The sequence below is a fragment of the Eptatretus burgeri genome, chromosome 9, assembly GCF_056783735.1.
Source record: "Eptatretus burgeri isolate ZD-2024b chromosome 9, Ebu_testis_v1, whole genome shotgun sequence".
NCBI classification, from domain to species: Eukaryota; Metazoa; Chordata; class Myxini; order Myxiniformes; family Myxinidae; genus Eptatretus; species Eptatretus burgeri.
In genome coordinates, this window is record NC_140969.1 from 66,743,332 (window position 1) to 66,762,253 (window position 18,922).

At 45.6% G+C, this 18,922-nt stretch overlaps 2 protein-coding genes across 4 annotated transcripts in view; one reads left to right on the top strand and one right to left on the bottom strand.

Annotated features, from left to right (window-relative positions):
* Window positions 1-18,922, bottom strand: part of LOC147020263 (mitogen-activated protein kinase kinase kinase 9-like) — a 118,779-nt gene that overhangs the window by 33,647 nt on the left and 66,210 nt on the right. For 2 of the 3 annotated variants that reach the window (XM_085895507.1, XM_085895505.1), the window contains exons 5-9: window positions 17,791-17,971; window positions 16,911-17,059; window positions 8,392-8,567; window positions 6,161-6,527; window positions 1,199-1,312 (exon numbers count right to left, since the gene is read on the bottom strand). In XM_085895507.1, coding sequence (XP_085751633.1) covers window positions 1,199-1,312; window positions 6,161-6,527; window positions 8,392-8,567; window positions 16,911-17,059; window positions 17,791-17,971 — 987 coding nt within the window. The remainder of the gene's footprint in view (window positions 1-1,198; window positions 1,313-6,160; window positions 6,528-8,391; window positions 8,568-16,910; window positions 17,060-17,790; window positions 17,972-18,922) is intronic. The other variant, XM_085895506.1, reaches the window with a different exon arrangement.
* On the top strand, window positions 5,081-5,718 carry LOC147020264 (zinc finger BED domain-containing protein 5-like). The gene has a single exon (XM_085895508.1). It carries the CDS (start codon window positions 5,134-5,136, stop codon window positions 5,716-5,718), a length of 585 nt encoding a protein of 194 aa, XP_085751634.1. The 5' UTR covers window positions 5,081-5,133.

The window sequence follows — 18,922 nt, forward strand, 5'->3', positions numbered from 1 at the left end:
CCCATCCAGGATTGTGCCCAATAGCCAAGGAGACTGCTTAGGCAGCACCAACACTCTACACAGAGTATGGTCCCAATGGATTGTGGCTTTGTTTGGTGTTTTGAGCTCAAGGTAAATTATTCGGACTACCGAAGTTAACCTGGTTGTGGTATGCGTTCTGAAGCTTGTTCAACTTTCCGGTTACTTAACAGTTACCAATATTTGAGAAGTAATTTGTCAATTTATGCCTGAAGTTGGCTTGATGGTTAAGGTGGTGGGCTTGGGATCCAAGGGTTGCGAGTTAAAATCCTGCTTTGCTGTTGAATTAATACTCGGTGTGGTTGACACAGCCTGTAATCCTTCTGAGGTTGGCAAAATGAGTCCTAGCTTGCTGGGATGATTGATGCGTCGGAGTGGTGACCTTGTGTGGCCAATATCCCAGGAGACTGCTTCGGCAGCACCAATGCCCTGCACAGAGTACGGTCCCAATTGATGGATGGAATAACCCAGTTTGTCACGCATATTAGACTTTTGACAACTTTGTTACCCTTCAATTTTTATTTTTTTCACGAATAAGCACTGAAAAACAGAAATCGGTGCATATACCATGAAAATGATCAGACTGCAATGTCTGTCATCCACCGGACGAGGAACATGCCTGCCACAATTTTAGCTACATGGCATACCCACCCTCCTCCCCACAGGTGTAGTTTTCTGGTTGACTTTGGCTAATACTAGCTCATCTGCCTTTTGATGGCATTTATTCCATCAAGGGTTCCACCACCCCTGTTGGCTGCGCAATTTGCCATGAACTGGTCCAACAGGATGGGTGTTTTTTATTTTTCAGAGACACCATATCCTTACTGAATGGCCGTTGGCACCCAAAAAGAGCTCATCCACCCTTTGTCAGGTGTTGTTTTTAGTCCTGGCAAGGTGTCAGAGTCACCCTCCCCACTGGCAAGCCAGTGAGGGGAGTCGGTTTAATCGCCGACAACTCGAGCATGCGGCAGGTAACACTGAGTTACATGTTACCAGTGGCAGTACAAAGACTGACCTGACCTGTAAATGGTTTCCTTTGACCATTTTAATCGTTCTGATTGCCTGGTGGCTTTCCAGTAAAGCGATAAATTAATGAAAACAGAACATTCCCAAAATGTGCTGGCACACGTTCCAACTAATAGATCAAAGAGTAAATGACACTTGTCATCCTTTAACAAACCTTTTGAGGTACCGTCCAACAAGCCGTACTCCCCGGTTATGTCAACATCCTGCTGGTAAACATAGCTGTTTCTTTGTGGGCTTGGAAAGCCTGTATGGCCATCTCCCCCAGTCACTGTAAAAGACCAGCAAAAAATTAAGGAAAGATAAAGTGCCAAAATGAAAACATTATATTATCACAACTTTTCATAAATTTTGAAGTATCTTAGGCTTCCTGACACTCCATAACCAATGCAAAAATATATCTGCTGAGCCCACCTCTGTCAAAATATCCTTCCTGGCTGATTTACCAGTGTAGTCTCAGAGAAAATGGGAAGTGTCATTCGGAAAAAGAAAAAGCAGAGCAAGATGCTCCATTTTGCTAATTCTACATAGCGTTTGTCACATTAGTTTTAAAACAAACAAAAAAAATGACATTCACCAAACCTATAGATCAAGGCAGGCTCTTATAACACAACCAGAGGAGAAGTGCGCAACTGGTGTCCCGTGTCAAATTTTTGGTTAATGAAATGAAGCCATATTCGGGGAGCAGGGGAAATAGAATATCATAGAACATGAATACAAATAGATTAATCTGGTCATCTGGGAACATTTCCATTCAAGCTGCCGACTCGAAATGAGAGGTCCTGGCAGAGGAGACATGGTGGATCAGAGAATGCCTGATGAGGGAGACCCCTATACTTCAAACCTCCTGCAACTTCCCCAGCCTTTAGACTGACGGGGCCACCGGCTGACTTGTTCCCTCCCCTCATCCCCGCCCCAGAAAACTTTTTACCCTTTCCTGACTCAATAATGACTCCAATTGGGATTGAAAATGAGTAACTAGCAGAAGTCAATTTCTCAGCTGGGAAGATGGTCCAGGTTCTATTGTTGTGGGGCCGGGTCTCGGTGGCGAGGACAACCGCTCGGTGGAGCAGTAGAGTCGGCTCCACCGAACACCCGGAATTTATAGGTCATCACCCCGGATAACTCCAGGTCCCTTATCGGACCGAAGATCGCCAATAGGTCGACCACGTGGGATAGGGTTAATTGCCTAATTTCAATATACCTAAATACCCACGCAGTCTAACTACCGGGGAACCATACCCTCGGCCGACTCTGTCAGATCCGAGTCGCAGGTAACGACTCGGATCCGGCGTTAGAGTGGAGTTACCAGAGCCACGCCAGACCAAATGAACAATTTACCCTCGCTATCTCTCAATACACAGCATGCCAAGCCAATGAAAGAAACACAGAAACGAGCTGGAATATTTAACAAAAGGGGGTTTATTTATAAATAATAATCGGGAGGGGAACACAGAGCAGAGTTATCACGAATAAGCAATGTCAATAATGCACAACAAAAACACTTAACAGTTCTACTTGGACAAGACAGGCCCGCACACAGACACGCACACCCAAAAAAGACAATGGACCCGCTGGGTCTTTATTCGGTTTTCCAGCCGAGGAGGATAGTTCGACTGGGAGTCAGGATGGCTGGCTACCTGACCGCGAGCACGCAGCTGGTCGTCCACCCCTTTCCGGAGCACCGGTCACCAAAGGACGGACCAGGGCAGCCGAACCCAGAGGAGGCGAGAGGAGGTGATCTCCCTTGATGAAATAGTCGACCGCTCGCTGTAGTGCGCCAGAGGAGACACCTCCGAAGTGCGGGATGCAGTCCGCTGCAAACCCAGGCAGACGTGCCTCGAGACACCCAGGATGCAAACTCGAGCTGACTGGGCGCAAATTCTCTCTCCGCTCGCCCCGACAACCACTCACTTTACTTTAGGAGGGAGGGGCCTCTTCTCCTGGCCACTCGCCTTCTGATTGGTTAAACCCATCGCGCGATTCCCTGGCCGTCTCCCATTGGACAGGCCCACGGTAGGCAGGGCAACTCCCACCCTTCTGGGTGGAGTCCCGATTGGAGGCGTTTGTAGCTCCGCCTACCTCCTCACCTCTGGCCACGTGTGTACTGGCGATGGTTCTGAGTGGGAGATGGGGCGGGTGAGACGCCCGCTCCTTGCCGATTGGCCAAAGAGGGACGCCATGCTCATGCTAAACTCCGCCCACGCTCGCTGGCGAGCACGCGAAAAATTCTGTGCAGAGTGTCGTCAGGATGGAGCGAAGGTGTTGTTGTAGTTGTAAGTGATGTAACAATGTAAAAGAAAACCCTGACTATCAAAATAACTCCGCAGCGCACGAACATTTAATTCCCATTAGACTAGGGACGGGACCCTAACTAGAAACACATACTGATATAACTGATCTATAAGGACTTTGGCTGCTGTGTGCTCATGGCTTCCAGATTCGCAACACTATTACCTTTTCATATCCGAGCTGACAAATTAAAATCCTGCTTTATCTCTTCTCCTGATATCTGTGATCTATACAAAGTTGTGGAGCAGTAACGAAATTTTAATGAAGATATTTCAAATAGTTTTGAAGCAAAAACTGTTGCAAAATGCTTCCAAAGAGGCATTTTTGTTGGCCTTGGGGTGCCCACTCTGGAGCCACAATTTCCAAAAGAAGACAAATTTGGTGTGAAAATGTTGGGGCTTTGGATTTAATTAATGCAGGTGTCCAGGTAATGAATACAAAACTAGAACGGCACTCTTCAATGTCACGACGTTGACAGATATGCCTCCGCCCACATTATTCCATCATTATACATACTTGGACAAAGTTTCATTTAAATCCCTGAACCCAGATTCCAAAAGTTAAATAATTCTGGCTGCCACACCATGCATCCTATCAGGTTGAAATTTAAAACATATCTTCCACATCACCACTGGATCATAACTGTGAAGTTTCACGTCAATCAATGAAGCGGTTCAAGAGAAATAATTTTTCAAAGATTTTCATTCAATCCAATATGGCTGCCAGACCATGTGGCCGATCAATTATTCATGAACACCCTGGTGATGTTTTGTTTTTTGGAGACACTATATCACTTCTTATGATATCCCCAAGGCTTGGGGAACATATGTGTGAGGTTTCCCCTCAATCTGTCAAGCCGTTCTGGAGAAGAGGATTTTAAAAGATTTATTCTTCAAAAAAACATCGCTGCCAAACCATGTGATCTATGACATCAGAGGCGGAGAACTTTTTGTTCCTCATAGATAGTCGATCTTACCTGTAAAGTTTCACCTCGATCTGTTTAGCCGTTTCGGAGTTGAAGATTTTTGAAGGCTTTTATGGTGGCCAGGTGGCCAGGATTCGGTGGCCAGGCGGATTGATGAAATGTCATCAGATGTAGAAGATAAGCTGTGTTGTGAGCTGAGAAGCATGCACTTCGCCATCCAGCTGGATGAGTCCACTTTGCATGACAGTGTAGCTCTGTTACTCTGCTACGTTCGCTTCATCCGTGATCAGGAAATGGTGGAAGAATTGTTGTTTGCCCGCTCTCTCCAGACCGATACGAAGGGTTCTTCCATCTTCCAAACGTTGGAGAAGTACTTTACTGATAAGAACATACCGATGGAGAACATTCTCGCTTGCGCGACGGACAGGGCACCAGCGATGGTTGGCCGCCAGCGTGGTTTTTTTGCGCTTCTGAAGAACCAGGTACCGTCCGTGTTCGCCATTCACTGTGTCGTGCACCGCCAGCATCTTGTAGCAAAAGCTCTCAGCACCAGACTTCATACATCACTCCAAATAGTAATCAAAGCAGTGAATAAAATCAAGGTGTCGTCTCTGCATGATCGGCTGTTTCGTCAGCTTTGCCAGGAGAATGATGAACCATTCGAGAGGCTCTTGTTGCATACCGAAGTTCGATGGTTGTCCAAAGGCACTTATTTGACCTGTTTCCATGCCCTCTTCTCGACAGTGGTCGAGTTTCTGTCGGAAATTGATACAGAGTTATCGGAGAAAGTGAATGTGATTGAGCATGATGTGGCTTACCTTGCGGACATATTCAGTATACTGAATGATGTCAACAAACAACTCCAGGGTGACCATATGACGCTGATTAAAGCAAAGAAAGTGATCAGCGCGTTCGTAACCAAGGCGATTCTGCACAGGGAAACCCTCGGCCGCAGAGATATGTACCACTTTCCCCAGTTGGCAAAGGAAACTGCTGTTTCTGATGAAGAGCTGCTCATTTATTGCAATCACCTTGAGACGATTCATGGAGATATGGAGCAGCGTTTCAGAGACATGCTAGAACTGTCGGTGCCAGCATGGGTGATCAACCCATTCAAATGTGACATTCGAGACGTGAAGCGCGAATTGCAGGACGAAATTATCAACTTGTGGAATGATGATGAGGCGAAGGCAAGATTCTCGCAGCATGAATACGGCAAATTCTGGATTCTGGAGCAGGGCGAATACCCCGCAATGTGGACAGAGGCAGAACTGCTGCTGATGGCGTTCCCCACATCATATCTCGTTGAAAGAGGGTTCAACGCAGTGATGGTGCTGCTCACCAAGTATCGAAACCGCCTTGACATTACCAAGAGGGGCGATCTGCGTCTCTACCTCACTGAGATGGAGCCAGACGTTCGTAATCTCGCAGCGAGTCACCAGGCCCACCCTTCACACTAACGGCATTTGGGCCTGTGATAACAGATTCCCAGTTTGCTTCACCTGGACCTGTTCTGCTGAAACATTGTCGGTAGTGCAAAATAAAATAGAAAAGTAAAGGAAAAGTAAAGTAAAATAAAGTAAAATATTATTCAGAAAATATTTGGCTTCTGTTATTTTTGCTTCCTTTCTACATAAATTCGGACTATCCTATTGCCCACTGGGTGTCCGACCACGAACGATAGGACAAGGGGGCATTGGGCCGGTCCAAGAGGGCAGAAGGGGACGGTAGTCAAAAAAAAGTTTGAGAACCACTGGTATAGAGCATGGTTTATGATCATGATCAACAGCTAAATAACAAAGAGAACGAGGCATGAAGATCAAACTCTGAAGTGCAAACAGTGAGGAAGGCATGATGTTTTAAGGTGTCATTTTTGTGACTTTAGCTTGGAACAAAACTCACGCTGAATGGCACGTAAGCGTGGCTTGAACGTGGGGCTGGCAGGTGGACTGGTTGTGGTGCACGAGATGAAGCTTCGCCGTTTTTCGGTGGTGGGTGAGGCTTGCACTGTGATCTTGTGCTGGAAGTCTGAAGGCAAGCTGATACGGTGACAATCTTTTAAGCGCAAGCGGCTGCGTTTAAACTTCCCCTTGCGCTTCTTCACACGTGGCTTGTCCTGGTTCAACTGGTGAATGAGGATGTTTAGTTCTCGCTCCAACACGTCTATCTCGCGTTCTGCCAACTCCTGCTCTCGTCGTCGTAGGCACTCTTCCTGCGTCTTCTGCTGTAGTGCGGCTCGAGTCAATTCTTCTTCCCAAGTACGCAGCTCCTGACAGGAGGAAAATGCATGCGGGAGGCATTAAAAACACATCAAGCATAGCAACAGGTCAAGAAGATCTTGGCCTTCTGGCCATGCCCTTTGTGGCTTGAATCCTCCTGAAACTGATGCATTTAAAAAAAAACAAGATTGCTGATCACCAAATACTGATGAGCTGGACAATTTTAATACCAATTGCAAGATCTCTGCATTACAAACAAAATATCGGAAGTCAAACATAGAAAAATTCCCGGTTACTAACTTCCTACCCTGCCGAGCAGCTTCTCACCCTTTTCTCCACTTATGCACTCTTCTGTTTCTTTTGAAAAGAGCATGCCAGATACCAGCAATAACAGGATTTGCTGACTCGCATAAAATCGTTTTTTTTTGTTCTTTATAGGAAGGGAGGAGGTTGGTGAATTAATAAAAACTAAAGATTGCATAACTTGCTTCGAATGTAAAAACATACGTGTGATTAAAGAATGGTTATGGACTGGCATTACAGGCAATCTTGCAAACTGGAGACAAACTTCTGATGATATTCAATGATGCATTGTGTAAAATTTAAAACTCTGAATGAAAAGCCAAAATAAAATAAAAACTGCAGTATGTGGAGAAAAAAAAAAAAAACTTGCAAAATATCCATTGTTATGCAAAAAAAAAATTTGGTACATGAAGGTGGCAGACAGGGGGAGTTTGGGGAGGGCGCAAGCACAATAACAGTACACCGTCCCACATTCCGAAGCGATACTTAGACTGGAAAAACAAAAATCTCCGATGGGTTTAAGCTTCATTAACAGCTGTCGTTCTCAATCCATTCCATGCCAGTAGGGGGCACTGCATCCATAAACATGTCATAATTCAGATCATGCCAAAAAGCCAGCTGTTCCATCTGCATTCCCGCTGTAGAGAGTACCAATCGCACAGCATCTCTCGAAAAAGAGTAGGCCATCATGTACAGGTATCTTTGCCAAATTTCATGCCTGCAGATAGTTAAACGATGTGGATGTTAAATTAACTTAGTCGGTTAACAGACCTTTTCGTTTTTCCAGAGTTAGACTGAGGTGGTAGCTCGACGAATCAAGCGAGTCAGCCTCCTCATAAGGGGAGTCTTAGAAGTCTTCCTCCCCAACCCGCAGACTTTTTCAGGAAATGAAGACTTCAAATGATGTAATTTGACCATTTTGGAGGTCTCAATACGAAAGGGAATTTGATTACCTGTTCTGCATAAAAATCTACAAATTATGGTCAAACTATTTCAAAATCATTCTGTGCACCTCACTCTTCCATGTACCACGACTTCATTAAAATCTTTTTATAAATACAGCAGGACAGAAGTACAAACCTTTCCTCCAGCAAATAGTGATTAGTGTTACCGTGCATGAATGATCAGTGATCCACACAAATATAACTCGTTTATAGGGTTCACGTAAGGGGGAATTCAACAGCAACATGAGCTCTGTAGATCTGCCATCTATAGTTTAATATCTTATGGAATTGTTTTGTGTGAGATATCGAAAAATCTAAAAGTGTGACATATATCACGAGCTGTGTGACAGCGTGACATATGGGAAACATGGACAAGTTTCACACCAAGCGTGAATGGTTTGACAAGTCTGGGTTGATGTTAGGAATTGGTTGAGGTCATTGAAAATAACAAAAATTGATAGATATGATTAAGGGGGTTTAGGTCCACCATACACAGGTATGGTGGACCTTCTGTGTCTAAGTTTTCTTGTATATCCTTGTAAGGGTTATTTTCAGACGGTCGTTTGGCAGAACGGACATCGGGCGACAGGACCTTTTGAACCATGAAAGATAAGTTCAAGGAAGCAAAAGCACCACTTCTCAAAACCACCACAAGTCCATTCAGCACCTTCTCCTTGGTCCGTAGCTCATCGAACATCTGCTGGATCTCAAGCTTCCAATCATCTTGCATCGAGTGAAAAGACTCAGGAGGCATTTCAACCAGCGCTGATCCTTCAATTTCAGTTAGCTGCAGCAGCACGCTTGTAAAAGATGGTCGGGCGTGCAAGTCTGCTTGCCAACAATCTGTCAGGCAGCACCCAATGCACTAAACTACGTACAATGCACAAATCTCAAAACCTGCCTGCAAACAGTCTGGATCGTAGTAATTTTAAAATATGTTTGCCAAACAGGATGACACACAAGGTCACCCGACCATGGCAGAAAATTTGAAGATTTCAGCAAACCATGAGGCAGTACCCTGACTTTGTTCAGCAGGTAAGGCCAAAAGGATTCAGCGCACCCTCTAACATCCAATTTGGCAACTAACAAGATTAATTAATAAGGGTACAGTAATATCAGCATTTCTACCTATACAGTTACATGATAGTTATTGGCCTGTAGCTTGAAACAAAGAAAAAAAAAATATCAATAAGTTTACATTAGGTTAGATTGAGGCATCAAATTTCAACATTGAATCGACAAGGCACAAACTTTAGTCCATGAGCCAGCTATCGATATTGTTGTGGGTCTTAGAACCGCATGCATACAACAGATAGGTGTCCCAAGACAGTTATTCCATTATTATACGAGTAGATAGTCCCCTTCCTTTTGTTTAGCGGGACAACAAGGGAGTTCGTTGCGATGATCTAATAGCTTGGGTTGCTTAAATCATTTTCTTCTTAATTTTGTCCCCACTCTTCTTTTCGTCTGATTATTCCTGAGGTAAATCAGCGCGTGCGGCGCCGCGGTGAGGAAACTGCTACACAAAGATCCTCGTTCCCGGGCGAGCCCAAAACCCGGCGTGTGCGGCGAGTCATGTGCGCTTGGCAGTGCGGGGTTGGCGACCCGAGCTGCCGATGATCTGGGGAGGATTGCCGGTTGCATTAAAAAGGCATGCAAATAAATACCTCTTAAGAGGCTGCACGAATGGTGTTTTTCACAACACAGGAAACAGCAAGCACAACACCCACGCTGCACGAAACGCGTACGGAGGCCGATAAAGATGACTCCGTGCCATTTTGGGCGGGATATGAGTGTGCGGAGTAGAAGCGGCTTGTTCCTTTTCAGCCTCAATATCCGACACATATTGGTGTTCGCCCCGCGCACACGCTAGCGGAGTAGTGTGGATGTGAGCGCTGGCCACCTGCGTAATGGCCGAACCACGTGCACTGCATGGAATGTGCTCGAAAGCAGACACGTATGCCGCTCGTGAAACGTGCATGGATTTATCCATGGCGATGTACCTTTGGTCCTCGCTGGCAGCAGCAGATTCTCCATGGATGGTGAACGTCTTCTCGTCTCTACGGCCAGTGAAGCTGCGATCGAGCCAGGGAATGTACAGTGCGGGCCACGTTGGCGTGCGCGGAGCGAGCGCGTTGATCGACGCTGGTCGAACGCCCGAGTGGGCATGCAGGACCCTCAACCGGTCGCCCAGGGGTTTTTTGCAGGACGATTCGCGTGCCAATTTCGGTATGGGCGATTCATGTCATGTCGTGGGGTCGGAGCGAAATATGTTCGCTGTCTGGGATGGCCTTGTCGCAAACGAAGTGAGGCGGTTTCCAGCCCAAGTTAGCGGGCCACATGAGGAGTTGGGGCCAATCGGAGCGCCTGATTCAGGTGATGACGTTTCGATTCTAGGTGGCCCCTCCCCCCTCCCTGCGAGTCCTATAAAGGCTGAAGCAGTTCCTCCGCCTCTTTCTCTTGCCTCCGCTTTTTCTCCGCCTCTCTCCCGCTCTCGCCTCGTCGACACCGCCACAACCCGCCTCCTGCTGCCCGGACTCCGCCTCCATCTCCGCCCACACAACGTCGACCCCACCCGCCTACCTGGTCTCGCCTACCACTCCATCCTTGCACTCTGGACTCTGCCACTTTTTGACTCAAGCTCCTCCTCCACGAACAAGGACTCCACGCGCGGCTGAAGCCAGAGACGACGCGCCCACAGTCGGGTACCGCACCACAGAGCATCCCCCCCCCCCCCGCCGAAACGTATTGGTGGCGCGTCGTGCTATCAAGCACAAAGGTACAGAGAACGTAGCCTCAACTCCCCTCCCTTCCTATTGCAAAACTTCCTCTTCATTGGGTTGTGTGTGTGTGTGTGTGTGTGTGTGTGTGTGTGTGTGTGTGTGTGTGTGTGTGTGTGTGTGTGTGTGTGTGTGTGTGTGTGTGTGTGTGTGTGTGTGTGTGTGTGTGTGTGCTGACACCTGTCTGCTTAAGTAAGACCGCAGAAGATCGTTATCATTATTATTGTTATTAATTTCACGTAAAGTCTGTTCTGTGTCCCCTTTTTTAAGTTGCCTGTTTATTTGCTGCACCACACCTTTCTCCCCCATCTCTGCACAACACACCCCAATAAATCTTGATCGTGCCACATACCTTTCCTCACCCATTGTAAATAAATAATTATTAGGAATGTTCCCAGCTCGTCTTTGTGGTTTCTTTCATTGATCCAGCATGGTCCGAATCCTAGCTTAGCCGGGACTTTATTCCTAACGATCCATTCCTTTTCGCCGGTACGTCCTTCCTTGGCAGTGTCGCTCGGCTGCATCCGATCCGGAAAAGTGATCCGATTCGGTAGAGCGATTCGGTTCGGACAAGGCGTACCGAGGGCGTGTTCCCCGGTAATTAAATCACGTGATTAATTAGGTAACCCGATTAACCCATAGATGGGAGGACCCTAGGTCACGTGGTTGAGTTATTGGCGTCCATGGTCGGTTAAGCGACCCGCCGCGTCACGGAATTATCCATGTGCGACAGCCTACAATTCCGGGGAGTCTGGTGGGAACCGAGATAGCTTCCCCCACCTCGTGGTCTTCTCACCCGACCCCTGGCCCACAACAATATGTTGGAGTTGACTATCAGAAGGGGGGGGGGGACTAAAAGCGGCCATATTTTCCAGTTAGGTTGACGTCTGTAGTAAATATTAAAATGTGATGGAAATCGCGAAAGAGGAGCTGAACACCTTTTTTGGCAGCCATCTTGGAAATTGGCTGCCTCATTTGATCATATTTTTGAAAATTGATGATAACTTTGCAATGCCTGATCTGAGGCACATACAATCCTTAACAAATCTTCATTATAAAAGTTGGCACAATCCAGTATGTTGTTGTTGTTGTTGTTATTGTTGTTCGTCTTTCGGCTGCTCCCATTCGGGGTCTCCACAGCGGATCATCCGTTATGACATAGGTTTATTTGGCATAGGTTTTACGCCGGATGCCCTTCCTGACGCAACCCTGGTCGCCTCTTACGACACAGGGATAAAGATTGGGTTTCGCCATGATTCGCCATGATTTCGGTTTCGCCATATACTACACGCTCTCATAGCACGGCCTAGTGCAGAGCTCCCGTCCTCAAGCGATCCTCCAACCCAAGCCTCCGAGTAGCCAGATTACAGGCGCACGCCACTACGTCCGGTTGGCACAATCCAGTATTCCCTTTGTAAATATTTATCCATTGGATTCCAAAATAATTGAGAAAAATCGGTCAGAATTTGGATTTTTCTCACAAAAGTTTTTATACACCTGGAATCATTCTTACTGAAATATTTATGATATTGAACTATTACACATGCAGATAGAAGGCAAGTACGAGCTATAATGCTATTCTTCACGTTTCAGATAATTACTCATATACTTATGTAGGTGTCCTTTCATTCGTCATCACCGTCTGATGTGTCCTGCTGGTCATGTTCTGGCTCCTCATAATCACTGACCATGTTGGAGCAAGTGTGCAACTTTCACGCTGCTGTACATTGCAGGCCGTTAATGGTGCATGAGGAGTCAGCTGGCCGACAAGAGCGAGCACACTTGCACGACATCAAACTGAGAACAACTTTGGGAGCGGGGATCCTGTCATCCATGGATAGCAAGGCTGCCATCTTCACTTCTTGTCCATCCGTGCACTTAACTGGGGTTAAGAATATCTGGCGAATTGACTCAACTCCGTTGCCATATTGCTACCTGGTAGTTAGATGTGTGTGTGTGTGTGTGTGTGTGTGTGTGTGTGTGTGTGTGTGTGTGTGTGTGTGTGTGTGTGTGTGTGTGTGTGTGTGTGTGTGTGTGTGTGTGTGTGTGTGTGTGTGTGTGTGTGTGTATGTGTGTCTTCACATGGTGGAAGCTGTGCCAATTTGAGCTCTTCTTGTGTGCTGCGGAACATTTGGTATCCGAGTTCTATCTGAGTTCATTAACTTTAGTCACTTTGGAATTGTGACAGTCAAGTTGACAAACAAACTCCTGGATGATGCAGAACATGGTCATGTTCCAGCTCGTTCCAAGTAATGCAAAGACATCTACGAGCTTCTGATCATGCAGGAGGTTTTTCAATGTCTTCCTCTTTCCTTGCCCGGCAAATGCACTGAGGGTGTCACATCCAGTCCACGGATGAAGTCCTATCAATAATACACACACACCAATACCCAGTGTAGCAGCAAGTTTTGTGATGTTGACAAGCCTAACAGATGATTTGGATCCACATCTGATTAATATTTTGCTGTTCACGTCTTTGCTCAACCCAAGGCAAACGAAGAAGATATATATCTGTGTCCTCTGCGATCCAAACAAGTGCCGGGAAGTTTCCTGCAGCGTTTTTGGCATGCAACAGGATGTGTTCATCTGCCTCTTCTTGGCTGGATTGGAGGTCATCGATTTCTAGCCAACCATCTGCAGTTAACTTGATGCACCTGTTACCAGACATGACAAATGTGCTTATGTTTCCAAGCTTTGCCCTGATCTTGTTCTGCTTCCAGCACTCTGCGAGAAAAGCAGTCAACTTGTTCTTCCTCTCCGAGCATGAGAGAAGCCGCCTCCAATTCTTGATCTTCTGACCTGGCATTATATTGTTGAATGCTCTACCTTTTTCAGCACCACGTTGAATGTGTTCAGCAGATTTAATTGAGTGATCATGGTATACGTTAAATACCATTCTATCATTTCCTTGGCTCGAGTACAGCATTTGTGAGAACACATAATCAGAGAGTTCACTGAATGTTAGATTCTTACCAAGCAGTTTATGCACGAGTCCCATGGCATTGATGAGTGTAGCATGTGGATAAGGGCCATCCTCTGCCAATAAAACTTTGCTCTCAAGGTGTTTTGACAAAATAGCCGTATTTGTTTTCTTCATAGTACCATCACCGTTTGCTAATGCCCAGGGCAATGGTCCGAGAGGATGAGACAGGACATTATGCATTTCTAATTTTCTGCTTTAAGCAATTATAACTATGTTCCCAAACAGGGTGGTACTATTGTGGGTGGACTGTTCCTTTTCCCAATAACGTATGTTGGCAGTTGCGCACTCGGTGCCTTGATTGTGCGCTTCTTATCCTTTGTGGAGGCAGTCGTGACTGCATATGCGTGCACCACCAGTATCTCTTAAACTAAAACGAATTACAAAAGTTAAGCTCAAGAATCGAACTTACAAGCAGTTCTGACTCCGAGAAAAGTGTTCATTTGTCCAATTCGGACATATGTGACATTCTGGGCGTCTCCGGGAGGTGCACGTTTAATATGACGGTTCGGTGATTGCCAATTATGTGCCAAGGGAGCCGTTTCATATCGACCGTTTTGCTGGAGTGCTTGCTTGAATGGTTAAGCCACTTGGCGAGCACTCTCCAAGCTGCTTCGTTGTTTTTTCAATCTCACATCAATTAGATGTACGTTTCTGCTTTTGTTGGGTCCAGCGGTTCCGTGCAGCGACTCGGGAGGTGTATTATACACTGAAAATGTGCAAGGATCGCTTTGTGCGATCTCCATTTGTAATTCACCTCTCACTTCAACATTAAAAAAAAAAACATGGTCCATCCGACCAGGTGTTCGCCATGTTTGTTCGAGCTGTGAAGGCACAGAGTATAGATCGACATTTTGTGTTCTCTGGCTTGGTACATTTATGAATTAAATTTCACTAATTACCCACTTTAAATCCTCTATCAAAGAACGCTGTTTCAAGGTCAATCTGTGTTGGTCGTTTTTATTTAAGTGATGCGTGTGTACATTTGCATGTGTGCATACATAAACTGCATTATCACAATGGCACTTGGCACCAGTGTGTGTGTGTGTGTGTGTGTGTGTGTGTGTGTGTGTGTGTGTGTGTGTGTGTGTGTGTGTGTGTGTGTGTGTGTGTGTGTGTGTGTGTGTGTGTACATACATGTGTGTATGTGCAAGGTACTGTTGCCAGCTATCTCCACATGTGGGAGGGTTTCAGGAGGTGAAACCAAGACCGACCAGGTGTGTGTGTGTGTGTGTGTGTGTGTGTGTGTGTGTGTGTGTGTGTGTGTGTGTGTGTGTGTGTGTGTGTGTGTGTGTTGATGGGTATCTACATGTGCGGGCTTCAGAATGTGGAATGGAGTCCTCCCAGGGCAGGTTCAAAGTATGCACCTTAATTTCGGTAAGGGGTCACGATTCATGGACCAAGCTGTGAAGTTTTCTGTTCTCAAAGTTTTGTACTGAAGCCTCTCTTCAGGATCGTCGCTGAGCCCCGTATAGCTTCCAAATGTAGTTTCCATGGATAGTTTTTAATATCTCTGTGAGGTTATTTGTCATCATTCCCGTAACTACAATTATCACTGGTACAACTTTGGCATTCTTCAGCTTCCAGGATCTTTTCACTTCATTCCTGAGGTCTTGGTATTTCGTCATTTTCTTGATTTCTGCATCAATTAGACCAAAATCACTGGTATCAACACCTCAATTAGCAATGCCTTCTTCTCTCATTTTTGTACCAATTGCGTCAATAAATGATATGATATCTGGTCACAATGCTTTGTTTTCGATGTTCATGCTCGATGGGATCATTAGATCATATGTGAGTGGTACTTCCATGTTTTCAGTCCATGCTTTTGGATAATGTTCCCACAAATTTTCTGGAACTGGGATATCAAAGTTTTTGCAGATGTGCCAGTGGTTAACAAGTGTCATTGTGTGTACAGCTGTTCTGACATGAGTTTTTTTAATTTGTGTTCGGTCATTAAGCATAACAGATCACTCTCTTTGCTAATGCCACCTCCACCCCTCACCTTTCTTTTTTTTCTCCCCCCCCCCACTCTGTCTGTCTGTTCCCCCCTCACTCCCCCATCCAAATAAAATGCAACACCCCTCCCACACCTTGGTCTCTCTCGGTCTCTCTCTCTCTCGGTCTCTCTCTCTCTCGGTCTCTCTCTCCCATATACCCCTTACTCCCACAGTGTATAGCAACGTTTGTGAGGTGTCGCTCTACCCACCTCCACCCCCCTTGCAGCTTCCCCTTCTTCACCCACTCGCTTCCCCTCCCTTCGCTTCGTCCTCTTTGCCTCCCCTCCTCCTTCTCTCCCTTTCTCTTTCTCCACCCCCCTCCCATTCACACCACTGTTCGCAAAGTGACGAGTTGCGTTTGCTCCTGTTAAATATTTCTTATATCCGCATGTTAAATATCATCAATATTTCAGTAAGCATGATGCTGGGTGTAAAAAATTGAGAAAAATTCAAATTCTGATCTGTATTCTCAATTATTTTGGAATCCAATGAACCAATATTTACAAAGGTTATACTGGATTGTGCCAAATGTTATAATGAACATATCTTATTTAGGGTTGTATATGCCTCACTCAGATCAGCCATTGCTAAGTTGTCATCAATTTTCAGAAATATGATCAAATGAGGCAGCTATTTTCCAAGATGGCCACCAAAAAGTTGTTTATCTACTCTTTCAAGATGTCCATCACATTTTTTTTTTATTTACTACAGTCATCAACCTAACTGGAAAATATAGCGGCTTTTAGTCCCCCTTCTGGTAGTCAACTCTTGTCTGGCTCATGGACTACTTATGGCACATCAATTAGCTGCACAAAAATAGACTAAAACCATCAAAATTTGCTTCAAATGTAAGCATTCCCAATCAAGCAAATGTACCATACTCTTGACAGAGTGTCAGTCCTGCCGAAACAGTTTCCTCACTAAAGGTTATGCTGGGTAGTTTGCCATTGCCTTCCCAAAAGACAGTTAAGGCAGGCATTTGTAATTTGTTGAGGTGCCGGTGATAACTTGCTTACTCTTTGCGAAAGACACCGCAGGATCTTTAACGTCCACCACCGACCAGAGATGGCAGGCGGGTGCTCCGGTTTAACGTCCTCCCGATGGACGGCACACACATTGATGCCTCGCCCTGCATGTGAAACACCAAAATGACAATCTTATAGTTCCCTGTTTTTCCAATCACGGCCGACCAGGCAGACACAAACGGGCTAACAATGAGCTCTAAAGGATACAATCTATTACTTCGTTTAACATGTCAATTCAAAAATGTGCGGCACATGTGGAATGAAAAGAAAAAAAAAATCAAACAAGAAAAAAAAAAAACATTTCAATTTAACATTATCACATTATTTATCGCTTCTACTAAAGCAGCTGTTCCAAGAATTCCCCATTACCCAAATTTAAACATAATGCTTTCACAAAAGACCTTCCATAAGGCGAACAAACGGTTCCGGGCAGGTGGTGGGAATTGGAAGTGTCAATTTGTTCACTGCCACACCGTACGCGACGGTCAGTCCATCAATTCCACGATAAGGTACTTCGCCAGTCAGCAGCTCCCATAGAAGAACGCCATAGCTACAGGGGGGGAGGGGGGGGGAAGTACAGACGTGCCAGCAGCTGCTCACTTGAAGCCAACAACTGAAAACATCCAGAGACTTCAGTGGCTATTAATTAAATTAAAATTTTCATTCTCTCTTTAACCCTTTGAACCCTGAGCTCCTTGGACTTTCGGCTACTCCACCTTTGGCTCCCTGGAGAAAAATCCGGCCATGCGGGCATATGGAGGTTTGAAAAGTGGCCAGTAAACCAGCCGCGTGGGTATATGGAGGTTTGAATAGCAGCTGGAAAAATGGCCACCATGGTTCAAAGGGTGAAGCACCACTATGGTCAACACAAAAATACCCACCACAAATGGCTGGAGGCATAAGGCAATGACCAAATGACAGACCCAACAACATTGTTTAGGTAAAGTCAATACAACCAACTAACAAGTCAGTTATCAGATTGTAGCTGGCATAAATGAATGAGCAAGGAGCCTGCAAAAAAGTACCTTGTTATTTACTGCACTTATCATGGACATCTTGTGCTTTAAGTCGAACTGACAGACTACTCACAAAAGCAACAATGAGTAAAGTCAAAATGTCATTCAGGAAAGTGGGGATTAAATATAATAATTAAGAAACATAAGTCAAGCTGGGAATGATGATGGAAAATTGAATTAATCACCATAAGTACCACATCTTCAACTGTATGCCAGTTATTAAAAAAAACAAAAAAAAAAAAAAACATGATGTTTCCAAACTCACCTCCATACATCACTGCCCTTGGAGAACATTGAGAATTTTACAACCTCCGGTGCCATCCATGCATAAGTTCCCGCTTGACTCATCTTTGTAGTGCGATGCCATTCCCGTGCCAGGCCAAAATCGGTTATTTTAAGCGTCTTCGAGCTTAGGTCGTCATTCTCAATATGCTCGAGGAGGAGAACTGCCACAGGGACAAGTTGAGGGAGGGTATTTGTTGGTGTATACAAAAAAACCAGAATAATCGAGGGGTATGTGGCAATAAAATGATTGGGGGGGGGGCAACAGCTGGACACAGCAAACAGGGAAATGAATAAGAAAAGAGGAGAGGAGCGGAGCACAGGGAAACATAGAAATCTGCTCATAAGATGGTAGGGTTAGGTAGGGTTAAATAGGAGTTAGGGTTAGGTAGGGTTAAATAAGGGTTGAAAACATTGTGAGAAAGAATGGAGGAGATTGGGACCATACTCTGTGCAGAGCGTTGGTGCTGCCTAAGCAGTGTCCTTGGCTATTGGGCACAATCCTGGATGGGTCACCACTCCCACACAGTATACCAGCAAGCTGGCACTCATTTTGCCGACCTCGGAAGGATGACGGGCCAAGTTAATCCCACCTGGTATTAATTAAATAGCTGAGCTTAAAGCCCTGCAGGGAAGAGTGCGATTGAAAAGTACAAAGAGGCAGGAGATACAAAAGGTGAACAAACATTTTGCCAAAAAATGACCTGAGGGGTAAAAAAAATACATTATTAACTTGGCTCTTTTTTCATAATTAATGGTGGAATAAGTTGTCTCATAATTAATCCAGTTGGTCTTGTCAGGATCAACTGTGTAGACAGACCCTCATCTTCCCACCAGCATCTGTTTTTATGTGTTTTCGTGACCTCGACCACCCCTTTTATTTAACCTCCTGGCCATGTGTTTGAGGGTCATGGTGTCCAAGTGGATTGGACATTTGGCGCATGGCATCACCATGGCCGACAGTCCATGCGCCGAGAGGTTACATGGCAGGTGCTCGACCAATGGAACAGCTGCGGTGACGTCGAGTGCGAAGTCAATAAAAGTCAGCGCCTGCTCATGCTGAGGCATTTGAGAATGAGAGCTCGCGCCAGTTGGAATGCACTGGTCAGTTGGGG

Coding starts and splice junctions, on each gene's coding strand:
- LOC147020264 (XM_085895508.1), top strand. CDS start 5,134: ATGACGCTGATTAAAGCAAAGAAAGTGATCAGCGCGTTCGTAACCAAG.